Raw genomic sequence first — 24975 nt, 5'->3', positions numbered from 1 at the left:
TTTTCATTTAATTTCTGAACTTTTTTGAATTATTGCAGGTTTTGATTTTGGCTCGTCGTACAGGAATAAATTAAACGAAATTTGCATATTAATTTTTGTTTTGGCTGAATGGCTTTCTAAAAATTTGATTGGACGATTTTGAAAAAAAGGTGGGGGAGGGGGCCAAGTTGCCTTCAGATTATTTTGGTTACTTAAAAAAGGCACTAGAACTTTTAATTTTATTCACGAACGTTTTTATAAGTAATAAATATATGTAACTTACGTAACAAACTTCTATATTCGTATATTATGTTTATTAGGGGGTTTGCCCCCTTTCTTCAATACCTCGATCTTTACACTAAAGTCCGAATTTTTTTCCAATTCTCTAAGAATGACCCCTGAATCACAAAGGCCGTTTAATTAGAATTAATAGCTCTTTTGAAATTACTAAAAATACGTTAGCGTGAAGAGCGAGGTATTGAAGAGGGGGCGAACCCCCTTATATACGTAATAAATTCTGTTCGTTTTAAGTTTTAATGTTGCTCTTACTTTCAGTTGAAGAAACTAGTTTTTTTTTATTTTAATTTCTCATTGTTTTTTTTTAAATAATGCTGGAAAATCCAGCGCCCCCTTCATGTGAATTCTCTTCCCCCATAATAAATTTCTCCATGGAAAGATCCTGTCTCGTGACCTTCCCCCGGGGACTGTGGTGGATTAAGTCGTCCTCAAAGACATATTTATTAGATTTTACGACTATGTCAATGGTTATCTCAAAATTTTGATCCGGTGACTTTAGCGTTGAAGGGGGGCTAGTTCCCCTCCGATTTTTGGTCACTTCAAAAGGGCATTAGAGCTTTTAATTTCCGTCAGAATGAGCCCTCTTGCGACATTCTAGGACCACTTGGTCGATACATCACCCCTGGAGAAAAAACAAATAAGCATGCGCATCCATGATCTTTCTCCTGGCAGAAAAATACAAAATTCCACATTTTTTCAGATAGGATATTGAAACGTCTACAGTAAGGTTCTCTGATACGCTGAATCTGACGGTGTGATTTCCGTTAAGATTCTATGAATATTAGGGAGATGTTTCCTACTTTTTTCGAAAATAAGGCAAATTTTCTCAGGCTCGTAACGTTTGATGGGTAAGACTAAACTTGATAAAACTTATATATATATAAAATCAGCTTTAAAATCTAATTCTTTTGATGTATCTATTGGTATCAAAATTAGTTACCACGAATTGTTTGATACTATTGGAATTTCGCTCATTCCTTCTTGTCGCCGCTTGAAGTGCAAACAACTTAATACATAGGAACAGTAATCTAGCCTTATAATCACGCACGTGAGTAAGAAAGAAGAGCTTGATCCCTCCTTTAAATTCTCGGACTCTTCCAATATTTTGGAGATAACAAAAATGTTTAAAGGTTTCAATTTAAAAGCAAATCTAATTCCACCAGTCAACCCGTTTGAAACATTCTAAGTGAGGAAATGATAATAAAATTAGATAATTTGCATTTGTTAAACATACAGATACTGATAACACAAATTTCAATTTCACAAAATATTACTGATGCGTATGCTAATCATACCTATTGACAGTACAAAATATGAATATTGTTAATATTGATAGGAAAGCCCTACTCAAAATATTCCTCCAAATATTTTGTATGATTCTATTGAATAGGACATTCATAATTTAGTACTGTCAAAATTTAATAAATACAGCTCTTTTTTATTATTATTCTTCACTTCATCTTTTGAATTAATTAACCTTAATGAGACCCAGAGGGGTTTGACTAATTAATTCTTAAGTTTATATTATTCATCCGTTTAATTGGGATAAGAAACTACAAATAGTTAAATAAAAACAAAAGGTGCAAAGATTTTGTATTTAGCGATTGGTGTTTTAGCATTGGAAGAATACAGTAATGGAGCTCAATGTTTCATTTGAAAATGAATTTCAGCTTGATGGATGGGTGTATGTGGATGACTTGGGTGTCGTGTGCAAGGTAAATCCTTTTTTACTGCTATAACTAGAATTCCAGTGGTAACACTATTTATCTACTAAACAGAGACCATGTCTATGCCAGTTAGACAGGGGGTCAGATTTTGAAAACATACATTTTTTGTGTCATCAGAAAATAACCTCATCTGGTTTTGATAGAATATATTTTCATTATTTTTCTTCAAAATCAGTAACCCCTTCCTGTCAAAGTCGTATCCAGTGCAGGCTAGAGGCTTGACCGACATCCCCTCCTCCCGAAAATGTCTGCTCGTAAAAATGAAATAAAAATGCAAATGAATAAATTTTTGATTCGTTTTTTAAAGTTTTTCACCCCCCTTCCCCCCAAAAAAATCATGGATATGGTTCTGATCCCTCTGCATGAATTTTGGACATTAATGCTTCTGGAATGTAGGATTGTAGAAGCATGCAAACTTTTAAACATTAAGTTTCCCCAGTTGATCTCAACATTGGCGTCAATGCCTAATAAAGGTACTTTTCACTGAAAATAGCCCAAAAAGTTTGACTGGAGGAAGGAATATCCCCTCTCACTCCCCAACGAATAGATTGACTCACAAGAACATCAAATTGAGATTTCCTTCAATTTAACTATGGGTTAAACTAATCGTGGCAAAGCGTATCGTAGTTTAATTCAGTGCACACTATACTGATTACAAATTCTATTATTCTTAGGGGGTAAGACTCAAACTAAAGTCCTAAAAATTATCTTTCCACCATATAGGGGAATATTCCCTCCCTCTGATGATTACCAATGATTCTCGATAGCACCAAATCGAAATTTCCTTCATTACAGCTGCAAGGTTAATTTGATTATAGCTAACGGTTTCGTAGTTCGTCAGATTATACGATATACTGATTAAAAATACAAAGATTTTTAGGGGATAAGTAAGGAACTGAATTCCTCAGTGTGTGTCTCTGGATAGGTCACACACGCAAGTTAACCGTTGAATACTAAAATGTACTGATTTGTATTGCAGTTCTTCATTAATCTTAAACATCACTTCCGAACATGAATTTATAGACTGTTTCTGGGACCAAAATAGACCCGATGGGTGGGCCGACTATGGAAATGTTACTTTTAACTTACTAATCAAACAGTTCGTGGTAACGAACTGTAGTAAGGAGCGACCCGGCTCAATAGTAAACGAAACTCTAAAAAACGGAATTTTGATGCTAAAATATACATCAAAGAATCAGATTTTCATGCTGATTTTAAATATATAAGTTTCATCAAATTTAGTCTTTGTCATCAAAAGTTACGAGCCTGAAACAATTTGCCTTATTTTAGAAAATAGGGGATAACACCCCCTAAAAGTCACATAATCTTAACGAAAATCACACCATCGCATTCGGCGTATCAGAGAATCCTATAGCAAAGTTTTCAGGCTCCTATCTACAAAAATGTGGAATTTTGTATTTTTTGCCAGAATTTGTCTTCTGGCATCACGGGTGCGTGTTTATTTGTTTGTTTTTTCTGTTTTTTTTTTTCACCAGGGGTCATCGTATCGACCAAGTGGTCCTAGAATGTCGCAAGAGGGCTCATTTTAACGGAAATGAAAAGTTTTAGTGCCATTTTCAAGTGACCAAAAAAATTGGAGGGCATCTAGGCCCCCTCCCGCGCTCATTTTTTCTCCTAAGTCAACAGATCAAAATTTTGAGATAGCCGTTTTGTTCCGCATAGTCAAAAACCATAATAACTATGTCTTTGGGAATGATTTACTCCCCCACAGTACCTGGGGGAGGGGCTGCAAGTTACAAACTTCGACCAGTGTTTACATATAATAATGGTTATTGGGAAGTGTACAGTCGTTTTCAGGGGATTTTTTTATTGTGGGGGTGGGTTTGAGGGGAGGGGGCTATGTGGGAGGATCTTTCCTTGGAGAAATATGTCATGGGGGAACAGAAATTCAATGAAAAGGGCGCAGGATTTTCTAAAACTACTATAAAAAAAACAATTAAAAAATAAAGATGGAAAAGTTTTTTTTCAATTGAAAGTAAAGAGTAGCATTGAAACTTAAAACGAACAGAGATTATTACGCATATGAGGGGTTCTAAAAATACTTTAGCATAAAGAGCGATGTATTTAGGAGGAGATAAATACCTCGCTCTTTATGCTATAGTATTTTTAGTAATTTCAACTATTTATTCTCCGGCCTTTCTAATTCAGGGGTCATTCTTAAAGAATTGAGACAAAACTTACGATTTAGTCTAAAGAACGAGGTATTAACGAGGGTACAAACCCCCTCATATACATAATAAAATTAAAGAATATAAAAGTTTGTTACTTAAGTTAATTCTTAAGTTACGTATATTTTTTACTAATAAAAAAATTCATTAAAAGTTAAAATTTATAGTTGCCTTTATATGTAACCGAAAAATTGTATGGCAACTAGGCCTCCTTCCCCATCCCTTATTTCTCAAAATCGTCTGATCAAAACTAAGAGGAAGTCATTTAGCCAAAAAAGGAATTAATATGCAAATTTGATTTTAATAATTTATGTGTGGAGAGCCAAAATCAAACATGCATTAATTCAAAAACGTTCAGAAATTACATAAAAAAACTAGTTTTTTTTAACTGAAAGTAAGGAGCGACATTAAAACTTAAAACGAACAGAAATTACTCCATATATGAAATGGGTTGTCCCCTCCGCAATCCCTTGCTCTTTACGCTAAAGTTTGACTCTTGCCACAATTCTGCTTTTTAAAACAATTAAAAGCTGTAGCGTAAAGAGCGAGGGATTGCGGAGGGGACAACCCATTTCATATATGGAGTAATTTCTGTTCGTTTTAAATTTTAATGTCACTCCTTACTTTCAGTTAAAAAAACTAGTTTTTTTTATGTAATAACATAAAACTGTGTTTTTTTTGCTATTTGCAATTACGCTGCCTATGACACTTGTGAAAACATTTTGCAGAAATAACGTCAAATAATAATTCAATCAAATAGAAACATTATTAATTAATAAATGAGATCAAACCTAACAAAATCAGTGAATAATCAGTCAAACTTAAAACAAATAGAAATTGCCATAAAGAGAAGCATGACCCCTCTAAAGGGATTAGAATGCTTTAGAGATCCCTCTAAAGCATTCTAAGAATCACAACGTTTGCTTGAAATGCAAACGAAGCTCTGGTCTCTAGAGTATACTGGGGGAGGGGCTAGCCCTGCTCCTTTTTGTACAAGTTTCTGCTCTTTTTACTTTTGATTTCTTTATTCATTGTACTCTCTATTTGCCTTGGTACTTGTCTATTATATAAAGCGCACCCGAGAAGTGAAGTTTGCTTAATGCTAATGAAAAAAATGATAAAAATAGAATACTTTATTAGCAAAATTGGGAAAACTACAACTTGGAAATATGCTTCCAGAACGCAGATATGTCCTCAAGAATCGTGTTAAAATGAACTCGGCCTCCTGCCTTTACTGCCGCCCGCCACTTGTACTCTACTAAGTATGAATGTAAATAATGGCGGGATTTACTTCGGTGTAATTTGTTCCTGCACTTTGTGGAACCCCACATTATCTCTACTTTTTGGGTAGAGGCGCCGGTTTCTGGGTCGACAAATTATTTTTGGGATTTCACTTTCAAATGAAACCTGCTTGTTCCAGCTCAGGTGTGTTATAGCCCTTCCAACAATCTGAAATGATTCTTGATCCGGGCTCTATGTGAAGCTTAATTTGTTGAAGTAAAGTTTCTGCTCCTTGGTCGGGGACATCCGCTAAAAATCTTTCACCGGTTTCGTGACACATTCCACCAAACACCCACTGTCGGGGTAAGATTCTTCCTGCATTATTTTTCCTTTTTGTAAACATTTATTCATCTATTTCCATTATAAGACCAATTTTCCCACGGTTTTGTGTTGTACAGAACACATGGACACTTCACATTAACTTGAACATCCATGGTGAGACACTATATTCTATCACTAGTCAAAGCAAACTAACTAGTGTCCTCAAGAATCGCGTTAATATTGAAATAAATGAGCTTGGTCAAGAACCGCGCTAATAATGGACTTCTCTTTGTCTTTGAGACGGTCAGCCTACGCCGAAGCTCCCAATTCTATGATTTACAAAATAACCTTTGCAATTTCGTTAATAAAGTACGCTATTTTCATCATATTTTATTGTCACCAAACTTCACTTTTCGAGTGTGTTTTCCATAAGACAAGGACCTTCGTCTTTGGTCTGATTTCAAACATACAGATACTGATAACACAAATTTTATTTACACCTAATATTAATGGTGCGTATGCTAATCAGTGATCCCACACAATACAAAACACTAATGATAACAATGAATATATTTTTAATATTGATAGGACAGCCGCACTCAAAATATGCCTTCAAATATTTGTATGGCTCTGCGGAATAGAACATTTATAATTTAGTACTGTCAGAATTTAGTAAATACAGCTCCTTTTTTATTATTATTCTTCAATTCATCTTTTAAATTAATTTATGTTACTGGGACTCAGAGGAGTTTGTCTTATTTAGACAACTCCTACTTCTAACCTACTAATAACACACAAGTGCGCTTTATTGCTCTTTACTTAGTCTGAGCTATTGCATTGCTGATGGTAATCATATTAGGCCACAGTCGAGTAGAAATAAAGCCAAATAATAATTCAAACAAACAAAAACAATTATCGATTAATAAGTGAGTCCAAAACCAAACAAAATCATTTAATAACCAAGTCAAACCTAAACAGATAGAAATTACCATAAACAAAAGCATGACTATCAAACAGTTTGAGCTAACGAACTGTAGTAAGGAGCGACCCGGCTCAATAGTAACCAAAACTCTAAAAAATGGAATTTTGATACCAATAGCTACATCAAAAGAATCGCATTTTAATGCTGATTTGAAATATATAAGTTTCATCAAGTTTAGTCTTACCCACCAAAAGTTACGTGCCTGAGAAAATTTACGTTATTTTAGAAAATAGGAAGAGACACCCCCTAAAAGTCATAGAATCTTAACGAAAATTACACCATCAGATTCAGCGTATCAGAGAACCAAACTGTAGAAGTTTCAAGCTCCTATCTACAAAAATGTGGAATTTTGTATTTTTTGCCATTTTTTTTCCCCAAGGGGTGATCGTATCGACCCAGTTGTCCTAGAATGTTGCGAGAGGGCTCATTCTAACGGAAATGAAAAGTTCTAGCGCCATTTTTAAGTGACAAAAAAATTTGAGGGCACCTAGCCCCCCTCCCACGCTAATTATTTTCCCAAAGTCAACGGATAAAAATTCTGAGATAGCTATTTTATTCAACGTAGTCAAAAAACCTTATAACTGTGTCTTTGCGGACGACTTACTCCCCCACAGTCCCCGTGGGAGGGGCTACAAGTAACAAACTTTGACCAGTGCTTACATATAGTAATGGTTATTGGGAAGTGTACAGGCGTTTTCAGGGGGATTTATTGGTTGGGGGAGGGGCTGAGAAGAGGGGGGAATGCTGGGGAACTTTCCATCGAGGGATTTGTCATGGGGGAAGAAAATTTACATGAAGGGAGCGCAGGATTTACTAGCATTATTAAAAAAAAAACAATGAAAAAATAAATATGAAAAAGTTTTTTTTCAGCTGGAAGTAAGGAGCAGCATTAAAACTTAAAACGAACAGAAATTTATACCCATATGAGGGGCTCACCTCCTCCTAATACCTCGCTCTTTACGCTAAAGTATTTTCAGTAATGTCAACTATTTATTCTACGGCTTTTGTGATTCGGGGGTTATTCTTAATGAATTGGGACAAAATTTAAGATTCAGTGTAAAGAGAGAGGTACTGACGAGGGGGCGAACCCTCTCATATATGTAATAAAAACATGAAAATAAAATGTTCTTTACGTAAGCTAATTTATAAGTTACGTATATCTTTTACTAATAAAAAGATTCGTAAAAAATTAAAAGTTCTAGTTGCCCTTTTAATTAACCAAAAAATTGGAGGGCAACTAGGCTTCCTCCCCCGCTCTTTTTTTCTCAAAATCATTTGATCAAAATTATGAGAAAGCCATTTAGCCAAAATAAAAATAAATACATTTGCTGTTTTTTTTTTCTTTCATAGGCATGTATTTTGGGGGTGATACCTGACACGGGGATGCCATGGATATTCTGTGGTAGCCACAACACTGTGCTGGGTAGAGAATTTAGAGTGGCGAAACCCTATATAGGCCAGTGTATTCTCCTGATGAGCCCTTGTGTTGGGTTGTTGCCTCTGAATTATTTGTCTTTTTCATTTTTTCTATTGTTTGGTAAATGACGACTTATACTTATTGACGACATGACTGCCTGTCCATGGATTATTCTTTATGGTTGATTGTGTATGGCTATGCTGTTTGACCTATGTGATTGTATGGATGAGTAGGGTTAAGGCCTCATTCAAGTGCTGGTCTATATTAATCACTAATTTAGGAAAGCAGTCTTCCTTTTCTCCTTCTGTCTTTTTTTTTTTTTTTTTTTGTGTGTTTGTGCTGTTGCATTGGTGATTTCTCTTTTCATGATATAAATTCCGTTTTAATTATTCCTCTGCGGAGAGCCAAAATCAAAACATGCATTTATTCAAAACCGTTCAGAAATTAAATATAAAAAAAAACAAGTTTTTCAACTAAAAGTAAGGAGCAACATCAAAACTTAAAACGAACAGAAATTACTTCGTATATGAAAGGGGTTGCTTCCTCATCAACGCCCCGCTCTTTACGCTAAAGTTTTTTACTGTTTTAATAAGAAGAGTTGAGAGAAAGAGTCAAACTTTAGCGTAAAGACCGGGGCGTTGATGAGGAAGCAGCCCCTTTCATATACGAAGTAATTTCTGTTCGTTTTAAGTTTTAATGTCGCTCCTTACTTTCAATTGAAAAAACTTTTTTTTTTATTTAATCCTTCTAAAGGCCAGAGTGGGTGTTGAAAATGCAAGGGAAGCTCTGACCTCTAGAATATTTTGGGGCAGAGGCTACCCCCACTCCTTTTTGTACAAGTTTCTTTTCTTTTTACGTTTGACTTTATTATTCCCTGTAATTTTTGCTCTTCTTTTGCCTAAGATAGCTTTCACTATCTCAGATATTTTCTTTTTTTTTCAAATTATCAAATTAGTTTTCGTTCGTTTCTAGTTGACAATGTATATGGCATTAATTAAATCAATGATTAAACTTTGCATAATATCTGGTTTTATTTAGGGCCGAATCCGTCCCGACTCTGATTTATATAAAAATTGGAGGTCAAGAATCAATACCACCTGATTAGTTTCAAGTTAAGGTTCCCTTAGATCCAAGACTTTAATTGAGGTGTATTCATACACAGAAATTTTAAGTCTATCAACAAAAAAATAGTGTACTACTATATATATATATATATATATATATATATATATATATATATATATATATATATATATATATATATATATATATATATATATATATATATATATATATATATATATATATATATATATACTAGCTGTTGGGGTGGCGCTTCGCGCCACCCCAACACCTAGTTGGTGGGGGCGCTTCGAGCACCCCCCAAGCCCCCCCCGCGCACGTAAGTCGTTACGTGCCATATTAGTTACGCGCCATTGTAGTTGTGTCCCTGTGTCCCACCTGTGAATATAGATATATATATATATATATACATATATTTTTAACTACGTAAAACTTGCGAATATACAACATTCTTGGCTGTCCCATTGTCTGTGTATATAAATAGATTGTCAGGTTTACCGACTCTTGAACATGAAACATATAATTGTCTATGGGAAAAATAATCTGTATTCAGATCTATACCTCATTATTCTAATGATTGTCCTTGAGCTTTGTTGATGGTGATTGCTAATCGAACATTCCCTGTGTCCCCGTCGTCATTTATATATCCCCCTGTGCCCCCCGGCGTCCCCGCTGTTGTTGTTTCCCTGTATCCCGGTGTCCCAGTCTGTAATTTCTCTTTGAGTGTCCCATTTATATTCCCTGTGTCCCGGTCGTCATTTGTGTCCCGGTGTCCCGGTATGCAATTTCATCAGTTGACAAACATGACATCAGTCGACAAACAACTTCATGACGCATAAGCTCAATCCTTATAATGACGTCAGTCGACAAACATGACGTCACTCGACACACACACACACACACACAGACAACTTATTTTTATATATATAGAAGATAGATAGATAGATAGATTATATATAGATAGATAGAAGATAGATAGATAAGTTGTCTGTGTGTGTGTGTGTCGAGTGACGTCATGTTTGTGTGTCGACTGACGTCATGTTTGTCGACTGACGAAATTACAGACCGGGACATCGGGACACAAATGACGACCGGGACACCGGGACATAGGGAAAAGGGTAAACAGGATCCCTTGTCTGAGAGGACGCGGGTTCGAATCCCAGTGTCCCCAATTCTTCAGTTTGGGACGGGGGTCAGTGGCTATAAATGACGACCGGGACACTCAAAGAGAAAGCGACCGGGACACAAGGAATGTTCGATTAGCAATCACCATCAACAAAGCACCGGGACACAGGGAATATAAATGACGACCGAGACACTGAAAGTGAAATTACAGACCGGGACACCGGAACACAAATGGCGACCGGCACAAAAATGACGACCGGGACACCAGAAAGCTAAAAAACTAAAAACTAAATAATAAAAGAAAACTAAAAACTAATAAAAAAAACTAAAAAAACTAAAAACTGAAAAAGAAAAAAAACTAAAAAAAGGAAAAAAAATGGAAAATAAAGGAGAAAAAGAAAACTAAAAGCCAAGACACAGGGAATATAAATGACGACTGGAACGCTCAAAGAGAAATTACAGACTGGGACACTGGGACACAAATGACAACCGGGATACTTGGAATATAAATGACGACTGGGACACAGGGACACAACTACAAGGGGGATGCCGGGGGCACAGGGGGATATATAAATGACGACGGGGACACAGGGAATGTTCGATTAGCAATCACCATCAACAAAGCTCAAGGGCAAACATTAGAATAATCAGGTATAGATCTGAATACGGATTGTTTTTCCCATGGACAATTTTATGTTGCATGTTCAAAAGTCGGTAAACCTGACAATCTATTTATATGCAAAGACAATGGGACATCGAAGAATGTTGTATATTCGCAAGTTCTACATAGTCAAAAACTTACAATATATATATATATATATATATATATATATTTTATATCTTTCTATATTCACAGGTGGGACACAGGGACACAACTACAATGGCGCGTAACGACTTACGCGCGCGGGGGGGCTTGGGGGGGCGCGAAGCGCCCCCAACAACTAGGTGTTATACATATATATATATATATATATATATATATATATATATATATATATATATATATATATATATATATATATATTTATATATATATATATATATATATATATATATATATATATTATATATATATATATATATATATATATATATATATATATATATATATATATATATATATATATATATATATATATATATATATATATATATATATATATATATATATATATATATATATATACCTGGAGAAATCTGGGGAAGGTAAACAGGAAGGGTGTGTGAAAGCATAGGATGGCTGGCCCCCAACCCCCCATTGCACTTCCTGGCTGAAGGGCCAAGAAACGGAGATCAGCACCGCCGGTAGGGACTGTAAAGTCTAATGCCGTATCCTTTACCTTTTATATATATATATATATATATATATATATATATATATATATATATATATATATATATATATATATATATATATATATATATATATATATATATATATATATATATATATATATATATATATATATATATATATATATATATATATATATCTACTTCTACTATAATATAATAATATAAGTAAGAATCAACAGAACCACGTTTTTCTTTGAGTATTTATTGTCCTTTTGGATGAGCTTTCTTGGTCTCCTCCTATTCAAATGTAAATATAATGTTTAATATTCAGACCTACATTCCATCAAAGTTTCAGCTGTGTCTACTAAGCTATTAATTCGTGTCCAAAGCTGCATCTGAGGCATTGCTGGAACTCCCTTTTACATCATGTATGCACAATGTTTCTTTCGATTTAGCTCGATATCCCCCTCAATCTTCCCTGGAATCTTCAACTTAATACGCTTCTCCGTTCCATAGATAACAGAGGCACCCCATTTTGACAACCTGGATACAGAAAATCATCTTTTGATTCAGTTCAAAATCTTGATCTGGTAGAGGATGTTCAGATCAGATTTGTTTCCTACGCTTGATGGACCTCCCCCATTATCAACGTATTCGTAGACTTTGTTGCCACCTTTGACTCAGTTGAACAAAAATCCTTCTGGAAGATTCCCCTTGAAGATGGTATGCCACAAGAATCTGTTGACATATTGGAAGCTTATTACAGAGGACAGGTATCCCGAGTTAGAGTCCCTATGGAAGAGTCACCATCGTTCGATTTGTAGCGGGGAGGGGAAACAATGTTGTATACTCTCACCGGCTCTCTTTGACTATTGTATCGATTGGATCCTCAACCAGGCCCTGGCCGATTTGAAGGAATAGTGTGTAGTAGAAATATCAACATGACAGACCTTGAATACACAGACGACGTAATCCTTTTCGTGCATGTCCCAAACTCAACCCAGCAAAGGCCTGAGGAGCCTACTTCAGCGTACGAATAAACGCGATGAAAACTAAAGTTGTTGATTTTAACAACACTACAAATTACCAACCAAACTTTAATGGTCTCCCACTTGAAAAGGTTGACAGTTTCGCTTATCTGGGTCCAAGGTGGATTCAATGGGAGGATGTGATGCGATAAAGACGTCAAAAGAAAAATATTTAGAGCTCAAGCAGTTTTTGCTCGGCTTCACAAATATATCTGGGTTAGTCTAGAAATTAGTTTTCGAACAAATATAAGCAGATATTAGCCGAAACTGAGGTCCTGCTCTATGGTGTTGAATCGTGTCCCATCGAAGTAGCTCATCGACGTGCTCTAGAGGTTTTTGACCACCGTTGCCTTCGTTCAGTTTTATGCTTTTGGACGTCAGATTAGACTTTGAACGGCAATATTTGCCGATATTGTTTCAACGACAAAATCTCAAGCGTCAGTAAGCTCCGCCGGCTCTACTGGTTTGGACGATTTTTGCGACGCCCCAGCGAATGCCTGACAAGCCCTTATGAACATGTCGCAGAAGAAAAGGAGGACAATTTCAAAATAGTGGTGGCTCTTTAGGCCAGATCTGGAGTCTGCTGGAGGTTTCCTTATTTTTGGCCACAAATGAGACAAGCAATGGCTAAAGATTGCCGAAAAATTGGCAAAAGACTACTCATGATGGGAGACCCTCATTCATAAGCTTTGCTTGGATGCCGGGTGAGACGGAAACGCCTAATCCCACTGCAAGTATAAGTTGGTACGTACTCCCTCTCCCTGTTCCCTGAAATTTTTAGATTGATACGTTAGTTACTGTGCGCAGTTACTATCTATTTACATCACGATCCCCTTCAGCATGCACCGACAGTTAACCGCCTGAATACATATAGTATCTCGCGCGAAAAGTTTTACATTAATACCCTTAGATTTCCCTGAATTATTCCATTTTTGTCTTTTAACGACATGGATATACATGGTATGTTTTTGTTGAATTTATTGGTGTTTGAGTTATTCCCCCTTCCTTCTGTCTACCGCTGAATATTCTACCAACATTCCAAATTCAGGCAGAATATAGTGTGGAATATCTTATCTTATTTATTTTTAAATTCTATTCCATTCTTTTCTCGTTTCTGGGAGCCGAATTATCATAGCTGGGTAAGAGAAAGTTTAACACTAAGACTGTAGGGGTGATATCGACCCCAAAGGCAGACTTATTTGATATTTTTGAACAAAACAGATATCTCAAAATTTAATGGGTATGATAAGAGCTAGAAGAGGATTGGATAGCAAAAAAGAACCAAGAGGGAGGCTAATTGCCCACCACTAGCTTCAGGGCTTTAAAAAGGACGCAAAACCTTTCAATTTTCAAGCATGTGATGATCCTTCCAAGGTTCTAAAATACCTTTTCCATTTGAAAAGGTGGGGAATAATTTGTGGGAATTTTCTGGTCCTTAGTCCAAAGTTTCATAGAAACTTGAGGCAAATCGGAGAAAAAAACACTTTTTTTTATTCCTTTTGTTAGAGGTAGGACTAATCCTTCGAATAATAATGGAGAATAGTCCTCTTGCTTCAAGTATTTACTGCCGTAAGCTTCAAATTCTTCAGAAGAAAAAAGGTTTTGCTGCTCATTTCTGGACAAGTAATCCAAATCCCTTCTTTCAGCAAATATTGGTGATATTATTGATTTTGAGCACAATCCCCAAAAGTTTCAAGACACTGTACTCCCAAGGAAAACACGCCCCTTCTTTTCCCGCCATTAAATATATCTGCAAAGAATTGATAGTCCGCATAGTTTATGGCCTTTATTCCAGGGACTATGTAATGGGGACTATGTCATCATTGGATGCAAGTTTATTAGTATTTACAACTACCGAGAATAAAATTAGTAACTTGAAATGCTCGTCAGATGTCCTGATGGGTTACAAAAGGGACGCTCTAAACACATATTAAAAGCTAATTCCATATTCTTCTAAGGACTCAATGAGAGTTAGGATGTTTTGGCACAAAATATGCCCCCCTGACGTCAAAATGACCCACCACACTTCCTTCATAAAAGCTTATGTGCGCTTACAGATCATTGCAAATACTTTTATGAGATATTAAACAAAGCTTAATTAATTTTTTTTAAGACAAATATCGGAGACAGTATTTCTGCAATAAGAAAGGAGGTATCACCCTCCTGTACCTTTATTCAGGTTTAGTATAAATAAAAGGAGATGAAAGATTAATTCCTACCTCCCCACCACAAACCTCTTCTTATATTTACCTGAAGGCTCTTGGAGATTTTGACATCTTGAGCATTGAAATAAACTGTTTCGGGCATCTTGAAACTCCCCATCCTCATTGGCTAATGCAATGAACTGCCACCCTTCCGCATACTTTTATTTCTCTTAATTTTCCTTTGGCTGCTCAGGTCAATATCTAAGAAGCATTTCCGGCAAATAAATTTTTAGAGGAGGGGGGAATTATCCGGACCCCTGTTCAGCACACCTCTCAAAACTCCCTGAAATTGTCACCTTAATACGCTTCACCGTTCCAACATTTTCGGAGAATGTTTCCTCTAGGCAACGTATATCCACGAAATCTCGTTTGGTTCAGTTCAATATTTCCTGAAAGTTTCAACAGAACAGCCTACCCTTAGTCGTCCTTGATATATTGCAGATATGCTAGTTTGACAACCTTGATGCACTTAACGTCATTTGATTTGTTTCATTCCGGCGGCGGTTTATGTTAACCCAAAATAATTTGTTAGTCCATAACCTATGTTATTAAGACCCATTTCTTTTCCTGAGGCCAAGACAATCAAAACGATTTAAATGATGTGAAAATTACAACTTGAAATGTTATAACGTTAAGAGGCGTCTATCGTACTGACATTTTGTCTGACTAAGTTAAGAAACTGGGTTTTAAGAAACGCTTCGATACCATAAAAGATCACCCTATCTCCTGAATTAAAAACATTTTTAGATGTGGCCAAACTATTCAGAATTAATTGGGCGGTCTCGCCATAACTTTTGTAGCTTTGATAAGAGATTAAATAAATAAAAACAAGCTTTTTAACTGAAAGTAAGGAGCGACATTAAAACTAAAAACGAACAGAAATTATTCAGTATATGAAAGGGGCTGTCCCCTCCTCAAAGTCCCGTTCTTTACGCTAAAGTTTGACTTTTCTCGCAACTTTAACTTTTAAAACAATAAAAAAACTTTAGCGTAAAGAGCGGGGCGTCGAGGAGGGGACAGCCGCTTTCATGTACGGAATAATTTCTGTTCGTTTTAAAGTTTGAATGTTGCTCCTTACTTTTAGTTAAAAAACTTGTTATTTTTTATTTAATTTCTGAAAGTTTTGAATTAATGCATGTTTTGATTTTGGCTCGCTGTACACGAATAGTTAAAACAATACGTCCATATTAATTTTACTTTTTTTTTAGCTAAAGGCCTAGTTGCCCAGCTATTCTTTGGTTACTTATATAGGGCACTAGAACTTTGTATTTTATTTACGAACGTTTTTATTAGTAATAAATATACGTAATTTACAAATTAACCTACGTAACGAACTTCTTTATTTGTATAATATTGCTACGTATTTGAGGGGGTTGGCCCTCTCGTCAATACCTCGCTCTTTACGCGAAAGTTCAAATTTTATTCTAATTCTTTAAGAATGACCCCTGAATCACAAAAGCAGTTTCATTAGAATAAATAGCTCTTTTGAAATTACTTAAAAATACTTTTGCGTAAAGAACGAGGTTTTAAGCCCACCACGAGGGATGAGCCCACTGATATACGTAATAATTTTTGTTCGTTTTAAGTTTTAATGTTGCTCCTTACGAAAGTGAAACAGTTCAAAATAGGGATGATACCTTTTTATTGACAGTGAATAGATATAAAATTATTTTGAATGTGAACTCTCTTTATTAACTACTAAATTACAAAAACTATAAATACACACAACCGCCCTGGAGAAGGCTCAAAGAGCCTGATGTTGGACGGCTGCAATCCTCTGATTCTCAACCTAATTCAATAAAAAAAAAAAAACAAAAAAAAACAGAAATTAAAGAAGGACAAAACACTCTCACTCAATTACCCCTTACTACCAGAATATACATAAATAAAGGCTAACAATAATAATAAAAAAAAAAGAAGAAGAAAAAAGAATTATCTCCCCACTCCCAATAAATGTTTTATAAATTTACTTTAAACAACCCAATATGTTCCGCCTCCCTAATGCCAGCTGGGATATCATTCCAAATAGCCGGAGCTAAATACCTAATTCCGAAAGCTGCACGTGTGGTGTCTCGGTACTCAACAATAAAATTATCTGCCTCTCTAGTCTCATACCCATGGAGTGAACGATTTACTCGAAAAAAACTGGTAAAAACTGGAGGACATACATCATTGCAACATCGATACGCAAAAACAGCAGCTTGATAATCTCGAATCTGACCAATGTTAAGCACTCGTAATTTCTTATAACATGACGCGGTATCATTCACATTTTCTACATAATTACCAAGAAGACGTACTGTTTTATTTTGTAGGATCTGAACTCTTTTAAAATTTGCATAGAAATTACTAGACCAAAGGACACTACCATAAGAAATATAAGGCGCAACAATGGTGTGGTATAATAATAAAAGAACTGGTAATGGCAAAACATGCTTTAATCGACGCAAAATTCCCAAGCCTCTAGCAACTTTAGCTGCAACAAGATCACTATGGTTCTTCCAAGATAGATTACAATCAAGCTGGAACCCCAATTTAACTGGATATTTCGAACACATATACAGCATTCATCATCAGCAGTAAAACTAAAAGACATGAATACAAATAAACAAAATTTATACCTAATAAACTAATTACATATAGTTTATTGCTCTTATTTTTTTCAATGCAACAGCGGAGGCAAATCTCTTTGACCTTTTTGACCTTTGACCGAAATATCCAGTTAAATAATTTTATATCTATTTACTGTCAATAAAAAGGTATCATCCCTATTTTGAACTGTTTTACTTTCGTCATGGAAAGGCAGTGTGGTCTTCGAAGTTATCTACGTTGCTCCTTACTTGCAGTTAAAAAACTTGTTTCTTTTATTTAATTTCTGATTGTTTTTTTTTAAATAATGCTGGAAAATCCAGTGCCCCCTTCATAAAAATTCTCATCCCCTATGAAAAATTCCTCCATGGAAAGATCTTCCCGCAGAGCCCACGTAATGAGCGATGGAGGGGGCCTATTTGCCCTCCAATTTCTTTGGTCACATTAAAGGAGCACAAGAACTATTAATTTCCGTTCCATTGAGTCTTCTCGTGACATTCTAGGACCATTGGGTTAATGCGATCACCCTTAGGAAAAACAAACAAACATGCATGTGTAATCTTACTTCTGGCAAAAAATGAAAAAATTCCACATTTTTGCAGATAAGAGCTTGAAACCTCTACAGTATGGTTTACTGACACGTTAAATCTAATGGTGTTATTTTCATTGGGATTCTAAGGATTTTAGGGGATATTTCCCTCTTTTTTTGAAAACAAGGCAAATTTTCCCAGGCTCTTAACTTTTGATGGGTAAGACTAAACTTGATGAAACTTATATATTTAAAATTCGTATAAGAATCCAATTCTTTTGATTCATCTATTGGTACAAAATTCCATTTTTTTTAGTTTCGGTTACTGTTGAGACGGGTTACTGATTACTTACAGTTCGTTACCACAAACTGTTTGATACTACGCGCAAACAATATGGGCAAATTTTGTAATTTCTAGGCCTTGCTCGTATATGAAGGGCGCTGTCCCTTCTAAACACCTCACTCTTCACGCTAAATTGCTACTTAGTACTTAAGGATAAAAGGATAAAGATCCTCCAGAGCCATTGCTGGCGCATAGGGCGTCGAATCGACGTTTCAGTTGCTGGGTGTTTTTTACAGGGACAAGTAGCAAGCTTGTCGCCCAACCTTGCTGCGGCGGGGATCGAACCCTGGGCCCCATATTCCCAAGAAGAACATCAATCCACTGTGCTACAACAGGTTAGTACTTAGTACTTAATGTACTTATAATAATGTTACTTACTGTAATTATACTTAATACAATGTGTAAACGATATGGGCAAATTCCACAACTTATAGCACTTTCTGCTATAAGAAGGTTGTTACTCCCTCCTAAAAACCTCGCTCTTCATGCTAAACTGTTATTCATTACCTAGAAAATCTTCTTAAAAGGTCTAATTAAGTGACCCTTGTGTGTTAAGAGTCATTACTAATGAATTGGGATAAAATCCAAACATTAGCGTAAAGAACGTTTGAGGAACTGAAATTATTCCATATGTGAAGGATAGCCCTCTCTTCAATTTCTTCAATACCTTGCTCTTTACGCTATAGCTGCATTCAAGGGGGGAAACCTTTTATACACGGAATGTTCGGTTTGAGTTTTAATGTTGCTGTTTACTTTCAGTTAAAAAATCTTGTTTTATTTATTTAATTTCTGATCGTTTTTCAAATAATACCGGTTTCTCAATCACTCCGGATTTACCCCCTGCCGTTGAAGTTTTTTACGAAAACCAAAACACGCGGAAAATAAACCCCAGATAATTCCCGTGGAACATCTCCACATGCAAATTTGATTTGGCGAAGAGAATATAAGACAGTTAAAAAGAATCTGTATAGGAAGGTTGTCAAATTCCCCCGGTAAAAAATTTCCCCTGGAAAATTCACTCACCGAAAGTTCCCTGTCCAAAGAAGATCCTCTCTATGAAAATCCATTCCCAAGTACAAAATCCCCCCCCCACCAAAAAATGCCAGTGTAGATACCAATAACAAATACCATACGTAAACAATGAGCAAATTTCATAGCTTACAGGACTCTCCCCACGGACTCTGGGGGGTCGTTTTACCCCTAAAGACTTAATTATTTTATCTTTCAACTAAACTAAACAAAACAACTCTCTCAAAATTTTGATCAGATACCTTTGGGGGGAAAATGTGCGTTGAGAGGGGTCAGTTGCCCACTAATCTTTTTGGTCACTTTAAAAGGGCACAAGAACTTTAGATTTCCGTTCAAATACACTCTTTCCAGATTTTCTAGGACAGATGTTTCGATTCTATCACCCTTAGAAAAAAAAACAAATTAAAAAACAAGTATCCATGATCTGTCTTCTGGCCAAAACAGCAAAATTCGAGATTTTTGTATATAGGAGCTTGAAACCTTTACAGTTGGATTTTCTGGTACGCTGAATCAGATGATGTGATTTTCATTAAGATTCATTGAATTTTAGGTGTGTCCCCCCCCCTATATCAAAAACCAGGCGAGTTTTCTCAGGCTCTTAACTTTTGATTTGTAAACTAAATTTGATAAATTTTGAATCAGCATCATAAACTGATTCTCTTGGTGTATCTATTAATATCAGAATTTTGTTTTTTAAACTTTTGGTTACTATTGAGCCGAGTCGCTCCTTAATCAAAAACTGTTTGATTTACCACCGACAATACCCATAACACATCCATGCATAAAATTGAGTTCGCAAAGAGAAAGCAGAACAGACAAGTATCGTAGGTTAAAGGAATTCTGACAAATTCTCCCAGCGTAGAACTTCCCCTGGAAACTTCCCTCTCTATGGAAAATTATCTCCGTTGAAAATCCAACCAGCAGAAAATTCACCCCCTCTAGCCGCCCAAAAATGTATACATACTTCCCAATAACGAATACTACATGTAAACAATGGGCAAATTTTGTAACTTCAAGTACCTTTTCCAGGGCTATGGAGTCATGATGTATTCAAGGCCATATTTATTCGGCCTTTCAACTGCGCTGAACAAAATCGGCGTCTCAAAATTTTGATGGGACAATTTTGGATGGGAACACCCTCATATACGTAATAATGTCTCTTCGTTTTAAGTTTTAATGCTGCTCCTTACTTTTAGTTGAAAAAACTTGTTTTTTATTTACTTTCTGACCGTCTTATAAATAATGCTGGGATATTTGGCGTCCCCTTCATGGAAGATTTCCTTTCCACATGAAAAATTTCTCCATGGAAAGATCCTCCCACGTAATCTTCTTCGCCGACCCCCCCCCCAACCAGAAAAATCCCCCTAGAAACGTCTATATATTTCCCAATATCCAATACTATGTGTAAACAATGGGCAAATTTCACAACTTGCGGCCCTTCCCTCGGTGACAGCAGGGGATTAAGTCATCCTCAAAGACATGCTTATTAAATTTTCGACTATGCTGAACAAAATGGTTATCTTCAAACTTTGATCAGGTGACTTTGGGAAAACATGAGCGTGGGAAGGGGCCTAGTTTCCCTTCAATTTTTTTTCAGTTAAAAAGGGAACTACAACTTCGAAGTTCTGGTACAATGAGCCTTTTCGTGATATTCTAGGACCACTGGTCGATACGAACACCCCTGGGAAGAAAAAAATAAATAAAAAGAAAAAAATAAAATAAACACGTATCCGTGATCTTTCTTCTGGCAAAAATTACAGAATTCCACATTTGTGCAGATAGGCGCTTGAAACCTCTACAGTAGGGTTCTCGATAGGTTGAATTTTATGGTGTGATTTTCGTTAAGATTCTACGGCTTTTAGGGTATGTTTTCCCTTTTTTTTGAAAATAATGTAAATTTTCTCAGGCTCCTAACTTCTGATGGGTTAGACTAAACTTGATGAAACTTATATATTTGAAATCAGCATAAAAATTAAATTATTTTTATGTATCTATTCGTTTCAAAATTCTGTTGCTTAGAGTTTCGGTTACTATTGTGCCGGGTCGCTCCTTACTTACAGCTCGTTATCACTACCTCTTTGATCCTGCTAAATGACAGAAAACTAAAAGTCGACATCTACTTTCCAAGAAATTTTAGAAAAAAATCTAACTCTTCCTATTTTGCGTCAGAGATACAGATATTTAGATTTAATGAAACTTACATCATTAGAAAGTGTGTATTTTGTTTTGTTGTTTTTTTGTTGTTGTTTTTTGTATAAGAAATATTTTAGTGATAGATCTTGCGAGGAAAACAGGAAAGTAAAAAAATAGAAAAGGTATTAGAGCATGAATTCAAGAGGTAAGAAGCGGATGCCACGGATAAAATTGCCAAGGATCTGGAAGCTGTAGCCAGACGATATATCGTATTGGTATGTTAGAAAACTGAGAAAAATGAGTCAGTCTGGTCTTGTCCGAGTCAAAAATAGAAGGGCCTCAACCAATGATAAAAAAGTGTTAAAGGGAGATGGGTAGAACGTTTTGGGAACGTGTTAAGCGGTAATTAAGCTGCGTAAAAGGTTATGAAAAAGGATGAAAGAGTTTGTGACAATTCAGAAGTGAAGAAAAATTTATTTTGCTAAGAAGAGATAAAAAATTATTAAGAAGATCAAAAAATAATAATAACTCAGGTATTGATACCGAAGTGAATGAGTTTCAGAAATATGGTGATTACGAGGCAAGATGCAAATTACTGGAATCAATGAATATAATGTTTGAAAAGCGAAAAGTGCCTAGCGATTTTAGCTAAACTTTAATTTAAACCATTTTATAAGAATGGTGATATCATTATAGGTGAAAGGTGATATCGTGATTCTCAACGATATTGGAGAAAGTGACGACAGGGCACATAAAGTCGATAAAAGATGATAAAATGGGTCTTCAATGAATTTTAAACAATGCGGTTGTCAACACACCACTGAAATAGCTTCATTAGACTACAACTGATGTTTTCTTTGACCGATGATTGACCTGTATTTGTAACGAAATTAGCTGTGTCGTCTGCGACTAATAGAGCAAATTCATCACCTGCGATTGCGTCCATAAGGTGATTGACGTATATTAGAAACAGAAGTGGTCCAAGAATTGAACCTTGTGGTACTCCTACCTTTCCTGATTAGTCGGTTTTTACCGACTTACTGCACCTCCTTCCAGAAACTGATTCCTAGCAGTAACCTGAGACTGGGTGAGTAAGAGAGTATGGCCTCTTTTTCTACAGTTATCAAGCTTACCCAGAAGGATCAGATAACAAATCATATCAAACGCGTTCTTCACATCCGCATGAATGGCTACTGGTATTTCTCCACGGTCCGTTGCATCATTTAGAAATTTTTGTAAAACCAGTACAGCACGCTCGGTAGAGTAGCCAGGCCTGAATCCAAACTGATGCATGATGAAGAAGTTAGACTTAGTCAGATAATTCATCACTCTGCTGTAGATGCAACTCTCCACGGTTTTAGAAAACCAGAGAAAACAGAGATAAGGCGGTAGTGCGAAGGCTGCTTGGGGCTGCTACCTTTTTGGAGGGATATAACCCTCGCCAACTTGAAAATAGTTGAAAAGATTCCGTCCTTAAATCAAGAATTGATGACATGTGCGATAACACTGACATAGCAATCTAGAGTCTGCTTCATGAGGTAAGTTGACAACCGATCTGGACCTTTGAAGTAACTGGATTCCATGACTTGCAAAATCTTCAGGAGTTTATCGTCATTGACAGGTGACAAAAAACATAGAGCAGTTAGATGTCGAAGGTGGGTATTTCTTACAGTTGTCTCTGCAGGTAGTTAACCGGTCACAAGCTTTTTCTATTTTTTTTCTCCAATACCTGCAAAAAATTCGGTGAACGTCATAGTATATTAACGAAAATCACACCATCTAATTCAGCGTATCAGACAACACTACTGTAGAAGTTTCAAGCGCCTATCTACAAAAATGTGGAATTTTGTATTTTTTGCCAGTAGACAGATCACGGGTGCGTGTTTAATTGTTTTTTTCCCAGGGGTAATTGTATCAACCCAGTGGTCCTAGAATGTTGTGAAAGGACTCATTTTAATGGAAACTAAAAGTTCTACTTAAAAGTAACTCTACTTTTAGCGTAAAGAGCGGGGCGTTTAGGAGGGAACAGTCCCTTTCCTGTACGGAGTAATTTCTGTTCGTTTTAAGTTTTAATGTCGCTCCTTACTTTCAGTTGAAAATACTTGGTATTTTATTTAATCACTTACAAGATCAAAAGGCACACACTATTACCATCTATATGAACAAGTCGGTTAGTATTTTTCTACAGGTGGTCTCGGATGAATTTTGAGAACCAAGGAACCAACGTTGTTTTCATTGGCTTGTTGAGTGCAATACGCTAATTAACTTTCATTTGGCCACACTTTTAACCATGTTGATATTGGTCTATAAGATTTTTTCAAGGAAATAAAGCAAAAATTTACAGGCCTTGAGCATTTAAATTACACTGATGAGTAATAATAATTGTTGTTTGTGGACGAATGAAAAGAAGAAACCTGATAAAATTTTGGTTCATTCAAGGCATAAATTTCGCAATTATATCCCTCTCTCTCCAACTAAAATTCCAGAGTAAAAATATTAAATAGTGACGAAGACCACACTACCTTTCAATCAAAAACGAGAAGGACAATAGGGAATCCTTTTCGCAAGACATTGTAAATCTAATTAGAATAAATATTTCGACCTTACGTCCATGGCCCGTCCTCTGCAAAACATAAATGTATAAGAAGAAAAACTTGCAACAAGATATAACCAATATAACTAAAATAATCTTTTTTAAACAGTCCCAGCATACTTCCTTCAGCGAAGCTCAAACAGGACTGATAAATAAATTTAGATAACATATATGAGGTAATTCATTGAAACGATGGAGAAGGATTAAAAACACGTTTTAGTGCTAATCTTGCTTTTTTGGCTGCTGATCTCGAAGGTCTATTTGTGACAGGTTCTGTGTTAATATATCTGTTGTTTTTTTTACAATATTTTGTAAGATCGTCTATCTAAATTCTATCTAATCTCCGCAAAGACCCGTCCACTATTATAACTAAAGCAGATAAAAGCAATTCTTTGCTTGTCATGTATACGACAAATTACAACACAAAAATTTATGCACATCTAAATGACACAACTACCCATACAACTTTAACCCACGATCATACTGATCAGTTTGCTAACAAAATTATAAATAAATAGAAAGATCTAAAACAAAATGGTAAAATTACTCTACAATTACAATATAGATTTTTCCCGGGTGGCAGCTTTTGTCCAAAATATTATAATCTACCGAAATTACATAGGTAAGGCATTCCTTTAAGGCCCATTGTAGCTTGTATGAAAGCCCCGCCTTCAATAATGGTTAGGTACGGCCTTCAAACCTTTGCTTTATTCTGATTAAATAAAAAAAACAAGTTTTTTTAAATGAAAGTAAGGAGCGACATTAAAACTTAAAACGAACAGAAATTACTCCGTATATGAAAGGGGCTTTTCCTCCTCGACACCCCGCTCCTTACGCTAAAGTTTTTTATTGTTTTAAAAAGTAGAGTTGCGAGAAAGAATCAAACTTTA

At 35.8% G+C, this 24975-nt stretch overlaps 2 protein-coding genes across 3 annotated transcripts in view; one reads left to right on the top strand and one right to left on the bottom strand.

Moving 5' to 3' along the window:
- Positions 1–24231, bottom strand: part of LOC136034402 (lactosylceramide 4-alpha-galactosyltransferase-like) — a 43365-nt gene extending 19134 nt beyond the window's left edge. The window contains exon 1 of one of the 2 annotated variants that reach the window (XM_065715558.1): positions 24100–24231. In XM_065715558.1, coding sequence (XP_065571630.1) covers positions 24100–24126 — 27 coding nt within the window. In that variant the 5' untranslated portion in view covers positions 24127–24231. Of the gene's footprint in view, positions 1–24094 lie in introns of both variants that reach the window. The other variant, XM_065715557.1, reaches the window with a different exon arrangement.
- LOC136034401 (uncharacterized) overlaps positions 1860–24975 on the top strand; it is a 46909-nt gene continuing 23793 nt past the window's right edge. Inside the window, exon 1 of the mRNA XM_065715553.1 lies at positions 1860–1991. Coding sequence (XP_065571625.1) covers positions 1911–1991 — 81 coding nt within the window. The 5' untranslated portion in view covers positions 1860–1910. The remainder of the gene's footprint in view (positions 1992–24975) is intronic.

This window comes from Artemia franciscana, chromosome 13, assembly GCF_032884065.1.
Source record: "Artemia franciscana chromosome 13, ASM3288406v1, whole genome shotgun sequence".
Classification (NCBI taxonomy): domain Eukaryota; kingdom Metazoa; phylum Arthropoda; class Branchiopoda; order Anostraca; family Artemiidae; genus Artemia; species Artemia franciscana.
Note: the sequence above shows the minus strand (reverse complement) of the source record. Positions and strands in the feature narration are given on the sequence as shown.